Source organism: Stegostoma tigrinum, chromosome 13 (genome assembly GCF_030684315.1).
Source record: "Stegostoma tigrinum isolate sSteTig4 chromosome 13, sSteTig4.hap1, whole genome shotgun sequence".
NCBI lineage: Eukaryota > Metazoa > Chordata > Chondrichthyes > Orectolobiformes > Stegostomatidae > Stegostoma > Stegostoma tigrinum.
In genome coordinates, this window is record NC_081366.1 from 11,758,715 (window position 1) to 11,775,956 (window position 17,242).

A 17,242-nucleotide genomic window follows, 5' to 3' on the forward strand; every position below is an offset into this window, starting at 1 on the left:
GGTGAACATTTTCATTCAAACGACCCATATTTATTTAGCAGGAACAAATGTTTGTTCCTTAAGGCAAACAAGATAAATTAGAATGAATGAATGACAGCGATGTTAAACAAATAGTTTTCTTCCATCTAATTAATAGGTCACACAAAATCATCACAAGGGCAAAGAACCTAAAGACTAATGAGAGTGACAAGCTTGCATCCTTAATGTCAGTACAGAAAGAAAATTCCAGAAAAGGTGACTTAAAATCAAGAAATCTGGAACTGAAGCCCCAAATTATATGGTTTTAAAAGAGCACGCAGCAAAGATAATAGGTGTTTTGGTTGTGATTTTCTAGCAGTCCCAAGATTCTGGAACAGTGCCAAGGATTAGAAATTAGCAAATATAACACCATGCATCAGGAAAGGGTGGGGGAAAGAAACAAGAAAACCACAGGTCAATTAACCTGACATCAGTCATTGGTAAAATGATAGAATCCATTATTAAGGAGATGGTAACCAGGCACTTAGAAAATGGTTAGGCAGAATCAATATGGTTGTATGAAAGGAAAATGTATTGGAGCTTCATGAGGATAGGATGTGTAAATGGGATTCTGTGGTTTCAGTACATGGGATTTTCAGAGGGCATTCAATAAGATCCTGTGTAAGAGATTACTATACAAGACAAAGGCTTCTGGGGTTGGTGGTAATATATTAGAATAGATAGAGGTTTGGTTAGTGGACAGAATCACAGAATTTTTACAGCACAGAAAGAGGCTGTTCAGACCACTGTGTCTGCTCCAGGTTTCCAAATGATCAATCTACGTTGTACCTTTCTCCTGCCTCCTTGTAACCTGACATATTCTCCCTTCTCAAATAATTGCCATATTCCTTTTAGATAATGTTATGATCCCAGCCAATATTATTACTAGGTAAGTCAGATCCTAGACTGAAATTTGGTTTGATTGATCACTGTTTATTTTATTCTGGTTTTAATGACATGGTCTCTTATTGAGACAGAAGCATGCAATGTTGCAGATTTTGTTTTAACAAAAAAAACAGAAATTTATTAAGCAAAAGAAGATAAAATAGAATGAACGAATCTTTTTGCTTATAACACAAAATCAGAGTTTTAGCCAGGCAGTAAAAGTATAATCCCATTGATCACAAAACACTCCTTTACAAGTTACAAAAAATATTCCCTGTACATTATGCAATGTTTGATTGGATTTATTTGTTTATTGTCATGAGTATTTTGTTACAAAATACAGTGAAAAATGTTGTATACTGTCACTCCTGTCCAGCGCCATGCTAAAACAGAGAAAAATGAACCAAAACACAGAACATAAAGACAGAACACAGAACAGTACAGCACAGTACAGGCCTTTCAGCCCGCGACACTGTGCCGAACTTCTACCTGAAACCTAAGGTCTATCTAACCTCTGCCGCTACCTTATACTATCATTCATTTGCCTATCTAATAGCCACTTAAATGCCCCTAACGAGACCAAATCCACTACCTTCTCCAGCAATGCATTCCACATCCCGACCACTCTCTGAGTAAAGAACCTACCTCTGACATCTCCCCAATATCTACCTCCACTCACATTAAAACTATGTCCCCTTGTAAAAGCTACCTCCACCCTAGGAAAATGTCTCTGGCTGTCTGCTCTATCAATACCTCTGATCAAAATAAAGAAATGAAGAAAAAGTGTTCAACTTTACAGTCCTCCTTGTTAAGTGCTCTGCCATGGCCATGGGCCTGATGGCCACGCACAAGACTCCTTTGCTGCGTTGCCACTGGAATGAAAGTCACCACTCTTCACTGCCAGCTTGCCTCCACCCATGCCCTCGCCATTGAGTCCATGCTGAACTTCACCAACGCAGATGCCACCTCTGCTGGCAGGTACCGCATCGGCCCAAACTTGACTCTGCCACCGCCATGAGCCTGCTTCAGGCCCACCTCGCCGACATGGCTGCTGCCAGTACTTCCAGGTATCATACTGGGCCCAAATTTGCCCCTGCCACCATCTCCATGAATCTGCATTGGATGCGGTCTCAACCCGGAACCCAAACTCACCTCTGCCGCAGCAGCCATGAGTCAGCGCTAGGACCGCTCATTGATGATTTTCTTCATGTGGCAATTGCTTCTTTTGCCAATTATTTTAACTCCGTGCCATCTCATTCTTGATCCTTTCATATGTAGGAACATTTCTTCCTATCTACTTTGTCCAGACGCTTAATGATCTGAAGACCTCTTTCAGAATTCCTCTCCACCTTCTCCTCTTTAATAAAGCCAATCCCAATTTTTTGAATCTATCATCACAACCGAAATGTATCATCTATGGAACCTTTCCCATGAATTTTCATTGCACTATCTCCAAACCTGTACATCCTTCCTAACATTTTGGCTGAGGTTGAACTATCATCATATACAAGTTCAATATTACCTCAGAAACATTTAACACAACACAAAACCAGTTTTTATTCCGGAGAGAGAAATGCTCCTCTTCACAAAAAGAACAGCTGTGGACAACTGAAGAGATAAGGGACAGCATGAAACTTAAAGAAAGGACTTACAAATATGCAAGGAAAAGCATAGAACCTGCTGGAAATAAAAGATACAAAGACTAACAAAGAGCCACAAAGCAGCTTATAAGACTACTAAAAGGGATTATGAAAGAAAACTTGTCAGGGGCATGACAATCAACAAGAAGAAATTTTACAGCTACATAAATGGAAAGCATGTGATCTGGAGCAATGTTTGCTGACTGAAGACTGAAAGTGGGAATATTGTCAATGACTATGGGGAATTGGCAGACATGTTGAATAATTAATTTGCCTCATTATTTACGGTAGAAAAGGAAGAAACAATATCAGAAATTGCTGTAAAAACTCAGCAGGTCAGGCAGCATTTTTGGAAAGAAAGCAGAGTTAATGTTTCAGGCCCACTTCTGAAGAAGGGTCACTGGACCCGAAATGTTAACTCTGTTTTCTCTCGGTGGATGCTGCCTGACCTGCTGAGTTTTCCCAACAATTTCTGATTGTTTCTGATTTACAGCATCCATAGCTTTTTTTTCGAAAAGGCGGATAGCCTGCTGGATGTCCTGAGGAAGTTAATAGTGGGTTGGGGACAGGGACTGAATAAAATTAATATGAATAAAACATCTTCAGTGAGGAAACTGATGGAACTAAGGAGTGAAAAATCCTCTAGAATATGACAGTTTCCATTTGAGGGTGTTAAAGAAAGTAGGGGTGCACACTGTCGATGCCCTAACTGTATTGTTTTAGACACAGGAGTCATCCCTCTCGACTGGAAAATTGCACGTGTCATTCTGCTTTCCAAGAAGGGTGAAAGGGAAAAACCAGGGAATTACAGACCAGTTAGCTTAATGTCTGTAGTGGGGAAATTGTTGGAGATGTAATCAACTGAACGTCTTGAAAATTTTCAGTTAATCAGGGAAAGCCAGTGTGGATTTGTAACAGGTAGGGCCTATCTGACAAACCTCATTGAGTTTTTTGAAGAGGTGACTAAGGTAGTGGACAGACTAATGTCTATGGATGCTAATTATATGGATTTCCAGAAGTCATTTAAATAAAGTCCCACATAAGAGACTGTTAACTAAAGTAGATGTCCACGGAGATAGTAGGAACGGCAGATGCTGGAGAATCTGAGATAACAAGGTGTAGAGCTGGATGAACACAGCAGGCCAAGCAGCATCATAGAAACAGGAAAGCTGACGTTTCAGGCCTCGACGCTTCTTCAGAAATGGGGAGGGGAAGGGGGTTCTGAAATAAATAGGGAGAGAGGGGGAGGCAGAAAGAAGATGGACAGAGGAGAAGATAGGTGGAGAGCAGACAGACAGGAGCCAGTAGAGGTGAGTGTAGGTGGGGAGTTAGGGAGGGGTTACGTCAGTCCAGGGAGGACGGACAGGTCAAGGGGGTGGGATGAGGCTAGTAGGTAGGAGACAGGATGGGGCTTGAGGTGGTGGGAGGGGATAAGTAGGAGGAAGGACAGGTTAGGGAGGCAGGGACAAGCTGGATTGGTTTTGGGATGCAGTAGTGGGAGGGCAGATTTTGAAGCTTGTGAAGTTGACCTGGAAACTGATATCCATTTCAAGCCCACCAACTCCCACAGCTACCTAGAATACACCTCCTCCCACCCAACTTCCTGCAAAAATGCCATCCCCTATTTCCAATTCCTTCACCTCTGCCACATATGTTCCCAGGATGAGGCATTCTACTCCCAAACATCTCAGATGTCCTCGTTTTCAAAAATCACAACTTCCCCCCTACCTCAGTGGTCAAGAACACCCTCGACCGTGTCTCCCACAACTCATCCCTCACACCCACTCCCCACAATAACAACCAAAACAGAATCCCCCTCGTCCTCACGTACCACCCCACCAACCTCCGGATCCAAGGCATCATCCTCCGACACTTCCACCATCTGCAATCCGACCCCACCACCAAAGACATTTTTCCCTCCCCACCCTTAACTGCTTTCTGGAGGGACCACTCTCTCTGGGTCTCCCTTGTCCTCTCCACACTCCCCTCCAGCCCCATCACACGTGGCACAGCGTGGCCACAGGAAATGATACACCTGACCCTACACCTCACCCCTCACCCCCATCCCAGGCTACAAGAAGACTGTCCACATCAAGCAGAGGTTTACCTGGACATCTGCTAATGTGGTATACTGCATCCGCTGTACCCGTTGTGGTCACCTCTACATTGGGGAAACCAAGCAGAGGCTTGGGGACTGCTTTGCAGAACATCTACGCTCGGTTCGCACTAAACAGCTGCACCTCCCAGTCACGAACGATTTTAACTCCCCCTCCCATTCCTCAGATGACATGTCCATCCTGGGCCTCCTGCAGTGCCACAATGATGCCACCCGAAGGTTGCAGAAACAGCACTTCGTATTCCACTTGGGAACCCTGCAGCCCAATGGTATCAATGTGGACTTCACAAGCTTCAATATCTCCCCTCCCACTACCGCATCCCAAAGCCAGCCCAGCTTGTCCCTGCCTCCCTAACCTGTCGCCTCCTCCCACCTCAAGCCCCAACCCATCTCCTACCTACTAGCCTCATCCTGCCCCCTTGATCTGTCTGTCCTCCCTGGACTGACCTATCCCCTCCCTAACTCCCCACCTATACTCACCTCTACTGGCTCCATCCCCACCTCTTTGACTTGTCTGTCTGCTCTCTACCTATCTTCTCTTCTATCCATCTTCTATCTGCCTCCCCTTCTCTCCCTATTTATTTCAGAACCCCCTTCCCTTCTCCCATTTCTGAAGAAGGGTCTCGGCCCAAAACGTCAGCTTTCCTGCTCCTCTGATGCTGCTGGGCCTGCTGTGTTCCTCCTGCTCGACACCTTGTTATCTTCGATGTCCACGGAATTAGGCTGGGAACTTGATTAAGTGTCAGGCAACAGAAAGGAGGGATAATGGGCGGGATATAGCCAATGGCATTCCACAAGGGTCTATGTTAGGGCCTTGAATAATCACATTATTTATTAACACCTTGGATAATGGCATAAAAAGTGATATTATACAAATTTGCTGATGACACAAAGTTAGGTGACATTGCAGACGATAGCATAATGTTACAAATTCAACAGACAAAGCAAATTGGCAAAACTGGCAGATGGAGTTCAATGTAAGCAAGTGTGAGTTATCTAATTTAGGCTGAAAAAGGATACATCATGATACTTTTTAGATGGTATGAAGTTAAATATAATGGATGTCCTAAGATTCTCCACCTGTTATTTTTATTTCATCTCTCTTCTTTCCCGTTTTCTAAGGTTCCCCCCCCCGCCCCCGCCCCCCAGTAATGATTTAGAGTCACCTGGAGGGGAAGATGACACACCCCAGAGATGAATCTTGGAAAGGAGTCATGGAGTGGCAGCTGGCAAGGGGATGTAGTCTCACAGCAGAGGCCGGTTTGGGGAATCAGTCCCGGAGCAGAGACCGACGGGTGAAGGACGTCCCGGGGAGTGGCTGGTGCGGGGAAGTGAGTCCCGGAACTGAGATCGGTGGGGGGGGAAGCTGTCCCGGGTGGAGGCCAGCGTGGGGAGCAAGTCCCGGAGAAAATGTAACTTGCAGCAGCTGGGAGCAGGTGCAGAGCAGGGACACTTGGTGGACTGGGGCCTGTGGCGGACAGTCAGACCACACGTGGAAGCCCTTGCGATCAACTACTGCAATGTAATTTTATTTGTAATTTTGTTATCTGACTGTAATGTCTATCCTTTTTAACTAACTTATATTATGAAGCACTGCAAAGTAATGCAACTACTTTTCTTTTTTATTCATGGTACCGTAAAAGGCGACATTGTAATCCTTTGAGTACAATACTTGAGTACACATGGCAATAAAGTATGTTCTAATTTTAATTCTGGGGGTTCCGTTGCATTGATCTTTAAAATGTCATGACCAAGCATAATCAAGAAAGCTAGTGGAATGCTGGCTGGCCTTTATATCTAGAGGACTGGACTAAAAGAATGCAGAAGTTATGTTTCAGTTATATAAAACCCTGGCTAGACCAATTTGGAGTACCACAAGCAGATCTGGGCGTCACACCTTAGAAAGGATATATTGATCTTGGAGGATGTGTAACAATAATACCTGGACTTCAGGGTTTAATTCCAATGAGAGAGATTATCCAAATTAGCCCTGTTTTATCTAGAATTTGGAAGGTTAAAGGGTAATCTGACTATTAACTGGAAAAGACAGAATAGATAAAAATAAACTATTTCCACTGGTTAGGTATTCTGGAACTGGGGGGCTTGGGCTGAGAATTAGGGCCAGACCATTCAGGAGAGGGGTTGGGAAGCACTTCTGTACACAAAGGGTAGATATTTGGAACTCTCTTCCACAAACTTTGGTGTTAATTTTAAATCTGAGCTAGGTTTTTTTTGTTAGGCAAAGATTTTAAAGTATATGGGTCAAAGGAAGGTATATGGAATTATATCACAGATCAGTTATGATCTCAATGAATGGTTGACAGGCTTGAGGGGCTGAACTCTATAAAAAGAATGTTGGAGAAACTCAACGGGACTGGCAGCATCTGTGCAAAGAGAAACAGTCAATGGAAAGAAGAGACTAGAGCTAAATGGAGTATTTTCAAACTAGTAAACTCAAACTAGTGGAATGTAACAAGAATCCCTGATGGTTCCTCAGCAATAATCTGTTAATTACTTAGATGAAGGGATTAAGAGTAATGCAACCAGATGTGCTAATGACCCAAAGCTGATGAGACAGTAAACTGTGAACAGAATGCAAAGAGGCCACAAAAAGCTGTAGACAGGATAATGAATGAGCAATTAGATGAAGCAGAGTGTGAGGTTGTTCATTTCAGTGAGTAAAATTGAAAGTCAGAACACTTTAGCTAGTGAGAAATTTTTCAGGTTTGTTCAGAGAGATTTTGGTGTTCGTGTACAAGATCAAATGCAAAGGCAAACTACAGTTTCGCCATTATTGCAAATGGGTTGGAGTATAAAATGAGAATTTTCTAAAATTGAACAGGGCTTTAGTGAAACGTGAAGCACGGTGTGGAATTTTGATCTCTGTAACTATGGAAGGACATTGTAATGACTGTGATGGACATAGTGCACTGGTGTGTAAGTTCCACTAGTCCAACAGTCACACTATTAGAGCAAATATGTTAAATGAATAACCAAGATGGCCAATGGTTTCTTTTTAGTGCTATTATGCAGGATAAAGCAAACGTTACCAGGATTTTCTAATGAACTCAAAACAATCCATTTTTTATGAACAAAATTTATTCTTAAATCAAGTGGTAAACTCTGATTGACACTTAAACTATGATTCAGAATTAAAACAATATTCCCTTAATCCCATGTGCAGACACACTCGCAACAAAAAAGTCTCTGCACAAATAATTTTCTTTCAAACAGAAAAAGGGAAAAACAAAACAAAACCAAAACCACGGAAACAAAAAAATAATGTGATAACTTCTCACATCCATTGAATTTCCTGTTAACAAAGCTGATTTGCTAACAGCTGTAGATTAATGGAAAATGTCCATTTTTGTATCAATTTAGACTTGAGTCTCTAAAATGGAGTCTTATGCTACTGTTGAAAGTTTATCAGGTAGAAATTTTGGTATTTGGAAACTCTGTCAGGTTTCCAGAGACAGAGAAAAATGTTTCAGGACAAAATCCTGCAGCCTCAGGAGTGTCTTCTTTACAGTAACTTCTGGGTCTGCAGAGTAGAACTCTAAATCCAGGCAACCATTAGCCTAGGTGACCCTAGTCCTCTTAAAGTCAGACTTTTCTCAGTAATTAAGACAACAAACACCATCGCTTACCTCCTTGAAAGCGTTGCTTAGTTGTTTCTTCAAAGTCACTTGATTTCAAGTTTAGAAAGGTGTTCTACAGCACAGATTAAATTGTTGACTTCAGTTTCCAAGAAATCACATGGTAAAACCCTTTTCAATCCAGAGAGTGGCTGAATAGTTAAACATCTTCCAGTTTTTCTCAGATAGTCCTTAAATATAAATATGTATTCCCAACAATTTATTACCTTTCATTTGGCCCAATGCCTGATTGGTTTTAGGGTTGAGGTGGCTGTCTAAAACCAGTGTAGATTCATTGAATGGCAATCTTAAGGAAACATTCAAAATTCTGTGGGGTCTTTGTAGGATAGATGATGAGAGGTTCGATTCATTTGGTTAGACAGTCCAGAACCAAACGGTCAATCCTATAGGACCTACAAGGAGGAATATTTTTACTCAGCCAGCTGAAAATCTTTGGTTGGTCTATCCTAGACAGCTGCAGAAATGCAGTTATTGAACAAATTCAAAGCTTAGAATTATGATTTCAGGATTCTAGAAGATTCAAGGAATGAGACCCGATAGCAAAGAAGAGGTGAGGTCAAGAGTCCTTTTTAGTATTAGTCCAGTGCAACCCATTTTGAAGTGATTGGCCAACTTTGGAGAGGACTACAGCAAGGAAGAAGGAAAATAAAATCTAATGAAGCATGTTGTCAATTTGATTTTTCACCAGTTTGGAACAAAAGCTGGTTGACCAATCAAATTGTTTCCAAAATCTGAATACAAACAAAATCTGGCCCAGCGCAAAGTAAACCATGATGTGAGGTTCCTCACACTTCCACTATCAAAGCATTGATTTATTTCTGTATGTTATACATGTCTTGGAAACATTTCATATTCGGTTTTACAAAATATGCTATGTACAATAAACCTCACACACATACACACACATATACACACACGCACACAAAGTGTTTACAATGCTGTAAATAGTTAAATGTAGATGAAATCTCAGTGTAATATTTTATTTCTTAGCAATTCCTCCTATAAATGGGATATCATCTCCTCATACACATGATCTGTGCAGATTTATACCCCCTTTATTATTAATGTAACTGTAAACAATAGCTGTGGCTTTAGTGATTGTGACAGAAATCCCTTCAAAAACACCAAAGAGATACACAATAAAAATACAAAAAGAGTTACCAAATAACACCTGAAGATGGAAAGACTGTAGGATATATTCACAACACCACAATGGCATTTCAGGTTTAAATGCCACTGTCTGATTGAAATAGTTTGCAGTGAAAGTCCAGCTCTGAATCCGAGCATTATGTTGGTGTTACATGACACCAGTTTCAGATTCCCAAAATCTATCAATTGAAGGAAAGCTTAGAGACATAAGGAGTTTCACAGTTAGCAGTGGAGACTGAAGAAGCGGAACAGGTTCCAGAGTTTGGAGGAAAGATTAAGGGAGGTGGAGGTTCCACCATCCAGAGTACCTGAAAATGAATCAGATTAGGGACAGGAATGTTGCTATCAGCAGATTAATAATCAGTACGGAGCAATGCATGTTGGAGCTTTTTGAGTTCAAGAGAAATAACAGGAAATTTAATAGGAGAAATCTTTTTTGGATGAAAGAGAGGGAAATAGTGAGGTTGCAGTGCAGTTTTGCCACTGAATAAAAATTTACAGACCTTCTTATTGTGATCCTACCTTGAAATGTTACTGCAAATTTTCCTCAGTAGCATTTCCAGTTAATAAATAGAGATATGTGATAACAATGAACGGAATATCATTAAGTAAATCAGCAGCAATTCAGTGATCAAATTTGAAGTAGCTGACCTGCTAACAACTGAAAATTCATTCATAAAACTAATTATGGGGGCAAAGTGTGGACGTCACAATGAGATTGTTTTGTGAATGGACTCAGGTGGCTCAAATTGAAGGCTAGAGGGAACTAGCAACTAACCATGGTCAAAATACAACTGTGGTTTGAAGCATATGAAACAGCAAGGTCTGGTTCACCAATTTGGTGAGGAGGTAGTATTGAGGAATAGGTGAGGGTGACGGATTAGATCAGGACCTAAGGTTGATCAGATCTAAAATGGTCAGGTTTATTTCTAGTGTTTTTTTTCCTGAAGAGGTCAGGATTGTTTAGCCTGACGTCCAGTGGGCTAAATGGACATTTTCTCCATTTAAAAGTTCTTTTATGTTCAATAATAGGTCGTCAATTAGTTAAACTAAAGCTGTAAATGATTGTCCTTCAGTTCCACCAGCTTCAGAGCCATTGTTCTTGCTTGTTAGAGCAACTATAAAATCGAAATCACTGAGAAGGTTTAAGAATTTTTTCTTTTAACTCACTTGACTATAGCTTTAACTTCACTTTACCCCTATTTTCACCACATAGCCTACAGCTAATCATAGAATCATTAGATTAAACTGCATAGGTGGTCATTTGTCAGCTCTTTGAAAGAAATATCCAATAAGTCCAATCTCCCACACTGTTTTTTCATGGCCCTGCAATTTTTTCTTCTTTAAGTATTTAAGCAAATCATTCTTGAATACAACTATTCAAGCTGTTTCTACTGGCGTTTGAGATCAAAACAATTGTGTCACTTCGTCAGGAATAAAAATCACAATGGCTTACTACCACCTGTTTATACTGGTGTTTAATGTCAAGGTTGACCTAAAGATTCCCTTTTTGTTTGTTGGTCTTTTTTTTAATTGATCTGAGTTAGGGATTTGGGCATGATGGTAATTGCCAGTCCAATCAATTCACAACCACACTTCATCAAGTGTCTGTTTCGTGTGGGTTGTTCAATGGAAGTTTAATCAATGCATGTATGTGCATTTGTGCTTTTGTATGTTGAATGTGTGTGCAACTGTGTGTTAGTCTATGCGTGTGAGTGCTTTGATATTCTATTTTGTTCACTGATTGGATGCACGCATCGCTGGCTGGCCAGCATTTATTGCCTCTCCCTAGTTGCCCAAGAAAAGATGACGATGAGCTGCCTTGTTGAACTGCTGCAATCCACATTCTGTAAGTTGACCTACAATGCCATTGAAGGGGACATTTCGACCTTGTGATATTGAAGGAGTGGTGATATATTTTTACATCAGGATGGTGAGTGGCTTGGAGGGGAACTTGCAGGCGATGCGGTACCCACATATCTGGTGCCCTTGTCCTTTTGGATGGAAGCGATTGTGGATTTGGAAGATGCTGTCTAAGGATCTTCAGTGATTTTCTGCAGTGCATCTTGTAGATAATACACACAGTTGGTATTGTATGTGGGCAGTGAAAGGAGTGGATGTTTGTGGATGTGGTGCCAATCAAATGAGCTGCTTTGTCCTGGGTGGTCCTTGAGTGTTGTTGGAATAGCCCCAATCCAAAAAAGTGAGTAGTAAAACATCAAACTCCTGTCTTGTGCCTTGTAGATGTTGGACAGGCATTGGGGAGTCAGGAGGTGAATCACTCACAGCAGTATTCCTTGTCTCCAACCTGTTCTTGTAGCCATTGTGCTTATGTGGCAAGTCCAATTGAGTTTCTGGTCAATGGTAACCTCAAGCATGGTTAGAATGGGGTATTCAGTGATGGTAACATTGAATGTCAAGGGCAGTGGTTAGGTTGTCTCATTGGTGATGGCTATTGTCTAGCATTGGTAACTTGCCACTTGTCAGCTCAACCTCAAATATTGTCTGGATCTTGTTGCATTGGAAAACGGACTGCTTCTGTATCTGAGGAGTTGTGAATGTTGTGGTACATTGTGCAATCATTAACGAATATTTCCACTTCTGACCTTATGATCAAGTGAAGTTCACTGATGGAGCAGCTGAAAATATTTGGGACCAGGGCATTACCCTGACGAATTCCTGCAGAGATGTCCTGAAGCTGAGATTACTGACCTCCAACAGCCAAAACCATTTCTTATGTGCCAGGAATGACTCCAGCCCATGAAGAGTTTGCCCCTGATACCCATTGATTCCAGTTTTGCTGGGGCTCCTTGATGCTATAGCCAGTCAAATGCAGTGTTGATGTCAAAGGCTGCCACTCTCACCTTACCTCTGGAATTCAGCTCTTTTGGCCACTTCTGAACAAAGTTCAGGAGCTGAGTCACCCTGGAGGAACCCAAACTCGGTGTCACTGAGTGTGCATTAATGCATGAGGGTCAAATTGAGCTTCAGCAGCATTGATCCTTCTGGAATCAAGCAGCCTGTCAATGTTCACTGTCACAACTTACAAGGTGGATAGGTACTTGAAGGTGTAAGGATGGTGATATCTATAAAAATATGGGCTATGAGCCCAGGTGACAGTGTGAAGAGAATGAAAAGCAGATCATTAGTCCTCTCTGTAACAGAGATATCACATTACGCTCAATCCAGCAACGTCTCAATTTTAAACTCTTCGCCATTGTGTTCAAATCCTTACTTCGCTTTACCCTCCCTAACTCTGTAACCTCCTGCAGTCCTTCAGACCTTAACCTTGAGATTCTCACCAGCTCCCTCCTTGGCGATATTCCTTAAAAACATTGCTCTTTCAGCAAGCATTCAGTCACCTTCCCATTTATTCCTTACAGAGCTTAGAGTCAAGCTTCCGTTTGGTGAGCTCCCGTCCAGAACCTTGCTACATTTTGCCATGTTAAAAGCTTGATGTAAATACAAGTCATTATATATAATAATTAATGATATTTCAGAGTATCACATTTCTCTAAAGAGCAGGCAAACTGCCCAGAGTTAGCAATCAAAGTATCAGTTTCAAGAAGACAACGGAAGCATTTATAAACCACAATCTCAGTCATTTAAATCAATAGAAATCCTCGCTTTTCAAAAGAAAGTTAAAAACCAGTTGACATGAAATGCACAGAACGATAACTCTCCTCTTCTCCCTTCTCATCCCTCCTCTCTCCTCCCAGTAATATTCACATAAATTAGTTTGCTTATTATGTTGTTTGTGTAATATTTTTATGGGTGTAAGAGTAAAGGTTATGAATAGAAGGATGGGAATGTTTTACCTGAGTTGAGTACATTACAGGAATGAAACAAGATTCTATGATGAATAAAACAAATCCCAAAAAAGCATGATGACACCAAGAGAATTGAAATCCCTAATATTCCCTTTGCGTCAGAAATCTGAGATTTCTGGTTTATAAATTAATAGGTAATTTTCCACAGTTTTGCTGTTGGTGGAGACATTAGCAAGGTAGGAGTTCGATGTAGTCTAGCTTTGAGGCTAGACAGGAATTCAGTCGGGGTCCCAGCTCATTGGGAACACAGCTTGGAGTCATGGATGAATGGAAATATAGCATGAAGTCATAGCTAACTAGGAGGACAATTAAGGGTCACGGCTAGATTGGCGAGAAATCTGGAGTCACAGCTAGACTGAAGAGCAACCTGGGGTCAGAGATCTATTGGTCAGCAATGTGGGGTCACAGTTAGACCGGACAGCAGCCTGGGGCCACAGCTTGATTGGACAGCAGTCTGGGTTCACAGCTACACCAAACAGCAGTATAGAGTTGCAGCTAGACTGGGCAGCAATCTAGGGTCACAGCTAGATTGGATAGCAGTCTGGATTGTGGTGAGATCAGAAAGAAAAATAAAGTAACTGACTGAAGAATAGCCTGGGATCATTGCTAGAGAGGTCAGTAGCCTGAAGTCGCAGCTAGATTGGAGAGGCGGTCTGGAGTCTCAGCCAGATTGGAGAGGCGGTCTGGAGTCTCAGCTAGATTGGAGAGGCGGTCTGGAGTCTCAGCTAGATTGGAGAGGCGGTCTGCAGTCTCAGCTAGATTGGAGAGGCGGTCTGGAGTCTCAGCTAGATTGGAGAGGCGGCCTGGAGTCTCGGTTAGATTGGAGAGGCGGTCTGGAGTCTCAGCTAGATTGGAGAGGCGGTCTGGAGTCTCAGCTAGATTGGAGAGGCGGTCTGGAGTCTCAGCTAGATTGGAGAGGCGGTCTGGAGTCTCAGCTAGATTGGAGAGGCAGTCTGGAGTCTCAGCTAGATTGGAGAGGCGGTCTGGAGTCTCGGCTAGATTGGAGAGGTGACCTGGAGTCTCAGCTAGATTGGAGAGGCAGTCTGGAGTCTCAGCTAGATTGGAGAGGCAGTCTGGAGTCTCAGCTAGATTGGAGATCAGTCTAGGGTTGTGGCTAGATTGGAGAGGCAGTCTGCAGTCTCAGCTAGATTGGAGAGGTGGTCTGGAGTCTCAGCTAGATTGGAGATCAGTCTGGAGTCTCGGTTAGATTGGAGAGGTGACCTGGAGTCTCAGCTAGATTGGAGAGGTGGTCTGGAGTCTCAGCTAGATTGGAGATCAGTCTGGAGTCTCGGTTAGATTGGAGAGGTGACCTGGAGTCTCAGCTAGATTGGAGAGGCGGTCTGGAATCTCAGCTAGATTGGAGAGGCAGTCTGCAGTCTCAGCTAGATTGGAGAGGCGGTCTGCAGTCTCAGCTAGATTGGAGAGGTGGTCTGGAGTCTCAGCTAGATTGGAGAGGTGGTCTGGAGTCTCAGCTAGATTGGAGATCAGTCTGGAGTCTCGGTTAGATTGGAGAGGTGACCTGGAGTCTCAGCTAGATTGGAGAGGCGGTCTGGAATCTCAGCTAGATTGGAGAGGCGGTCTGCAGTCTCAGCTAGATTGGAGAGGCGGTCTGGAGTCTCACCTAGATTGGAGAGGCGGTCTGGAGTCTCGGTTAGATTGGAGAGGTGGTCTGGAGTCTCACCTAGATTGGAGAGGCGGCCTGGAGTCTCGGTTAGATTGGAGAGGCGGTCTGGAGTCTCGGTTAGATTGGAGAGGCGGTCTGGAGTCTCGGTTAGATTGGAGAGGTGACCTGGAATCTCAGCTAGATTGGAGAGGCAGTCTGCAGTCTCAGCTAGATTGGAGAGGCGGCCTGGAGTCTCAGCTAGATTGGAGAGGCGGCCTGGAGTCTCGGTTAGATTGGAGAGGTGGTCTGGAGTCTCAGCTAGATTGGAGAGGCGGCCTGGAGTCTCGGTTAGATTGGAGATCAGTCTGGAGTCTCGGTTAGATTGGAGAGGTGACCTGGAATCTCAGCTAGATTGGAGAGGCAGTCTGCAGTCTCAGCTAGATTGGAGAGGCGGCCTGGAGTCTCGGTTAGATTGGAGATCAGTCTAGGGTTGTGGCTAGACTGGAGAGCAGTCGGTAGTTGTGGTTGGATAGGTGCACAGCTTGGATCATGGTTAGACAGGAGCGCAACGTGGGTTTTGAGGAAGAGTATGGGAGATCCCCCAACCAGAATGTGCTGGCAAATAGTTATCCATCAAGCGAGATTAAAAATAAAAATCATCTGGTCATCAACCCCTCTGCTGCTTATAAATTGGCTGCTGCACTGCCTAAACTATTATAATTACTACATTTCAAAAATACTCCCCAAGTACTTTGCTAGCCAATGAATGCTCTGAGGTTGTGAAAAGCACTGCAGATATGCACATTCTTTTTTGTGTAATGACGTCTGTTCTGTAGTATAGTAGACAGTGTCAGACAGACCAGTAAATGATAGCACAGGTACAGATTTGGGGAATGTGGCACTCAGGTGAAAGAGATTCTTGTAGGCAAAGTGTGAGACTGTCTTGGACACAAACATTGAACATCTGAATATCTAAACCTTAACATTTCAGAAAGGAAATTACTGGAATATTCTCAAGGAGGGAAGATTTCGGTTGCTCACTGCTTAATACAAAATCGTACAGACATTCTTTATACAAACATTAACAATTTCACAATAAATGGTGAATACTGATGATTTGGGTATTCCTGCCCTGACCCCAGTGTACGAGGAACCTGTATACAAGCAACTTTTACATGTTCATTGTTAAATCTATTATTTTTTATATCGTAGTGTCAAAATACACAGCTTTCTAGTGAATTGTCAAGAAAACTAGAGAAAAAAAATGTAAAAAAGGAAACAACAGACTTTCAAAAGGATTCTTTGAATAATGTCGTAATTATAAAACTGGTTACATATAGTTTCTTTTTGGGAAAGCTAAAGTCCTCCAACACAGTTGGGGTAGGTTTCAAACTTATTCCCAGCCAGCTAGTTATAGAAACAGCCAAGCCTTCATTTGCAGTTAATTAACAGCAATTGAAAATTGGACAGTTTGTACAACAACTGAATTTTTGCAACTGGGAAGACAGCTGAAATTCCACCTCCTTGGTTTGCTTGATGTTTAGTCACTTCCTGTCACTTGCAGAGTGAGCAAGATATTCTTTGAGCAAATTCTAAAATTATGCATTGGACTGGTACAGTGAACTAAAAGTCCTGTGGAAATTCTTCACATGGGAGTTGGGTACTAGAAGCTGGAGGTGCTTTCTGGACTAAGGGGATCCATGGGCTGTGTACTCCATCCCTCATGCTCCTGAGCACCGTGCAAGAGGTGTCCATAGTCATTGCTGTGAATGGTCTGCCCTGAGGCCTCAGAATGCAGGGCTGATCTGCATCTACACCTATCTGGCCGTCTGCAAAACTCCGAGACCAAGTCTGTGTGTTTACTCGAAGGTTTTCTATCATGAAAGAAGAAAAGAACATGAGTTAAATTTCAGGCTTAAAGATTGAAATACGATGAGGTGTCATTGCTGACCATGTGCACATACACACACACACAGATTCACACACACCACACAGACACACACGTGCACATACACACACACAGACACATACACACACACACATGTACACACACACACGTACACACACGCACTTACGTACACATATAGATTCACACACACGTACATACACACACACGTACATACACACACACATAGATTCACACACACACGTACACACAAAGACACACACGTACACATACACACACACACACACACACACACACACACACACACACAAATTCTGTATCCTTAGTGGCCATGCCTTTAGCTGCTTGGGTCCTGGAATTTCCTCCCTAAATCTGTCCACTCCTTTATTCCTCTCTCTTCCTTTAAATTGCTCCTTAAAATCTACCTCTTTGAGGATTT

At 42.6% G+C, this 17,242-nt stretch overlaps 1 protein-coding gene across 1 annotated transcript in view; it reads right to left on the bottom strand.

The window, feature by feature from the left end:
• Positions 1-15,088: 15,088 nt before the first annotated feature.
• The window catches only part of flt4 (fms related receptor tyrosine kinase 4), a 240,824-nt gene continuing 238,670 nt past the window's right edge, over positions 15,089-17,242 (bottom strand). The window contains exon 30 of the mRNA XM_059650520.1: positions 15,089-16,771. Within this exon, the coding sequence (XP_059506503.1) occupies positions 16,561-16,771 (211 nt within the window). The 3' untranslated portion in view covers positions 15,089-16,560. The remainder of the gene's footprint in view (positions 16,772-17,242) is intronic.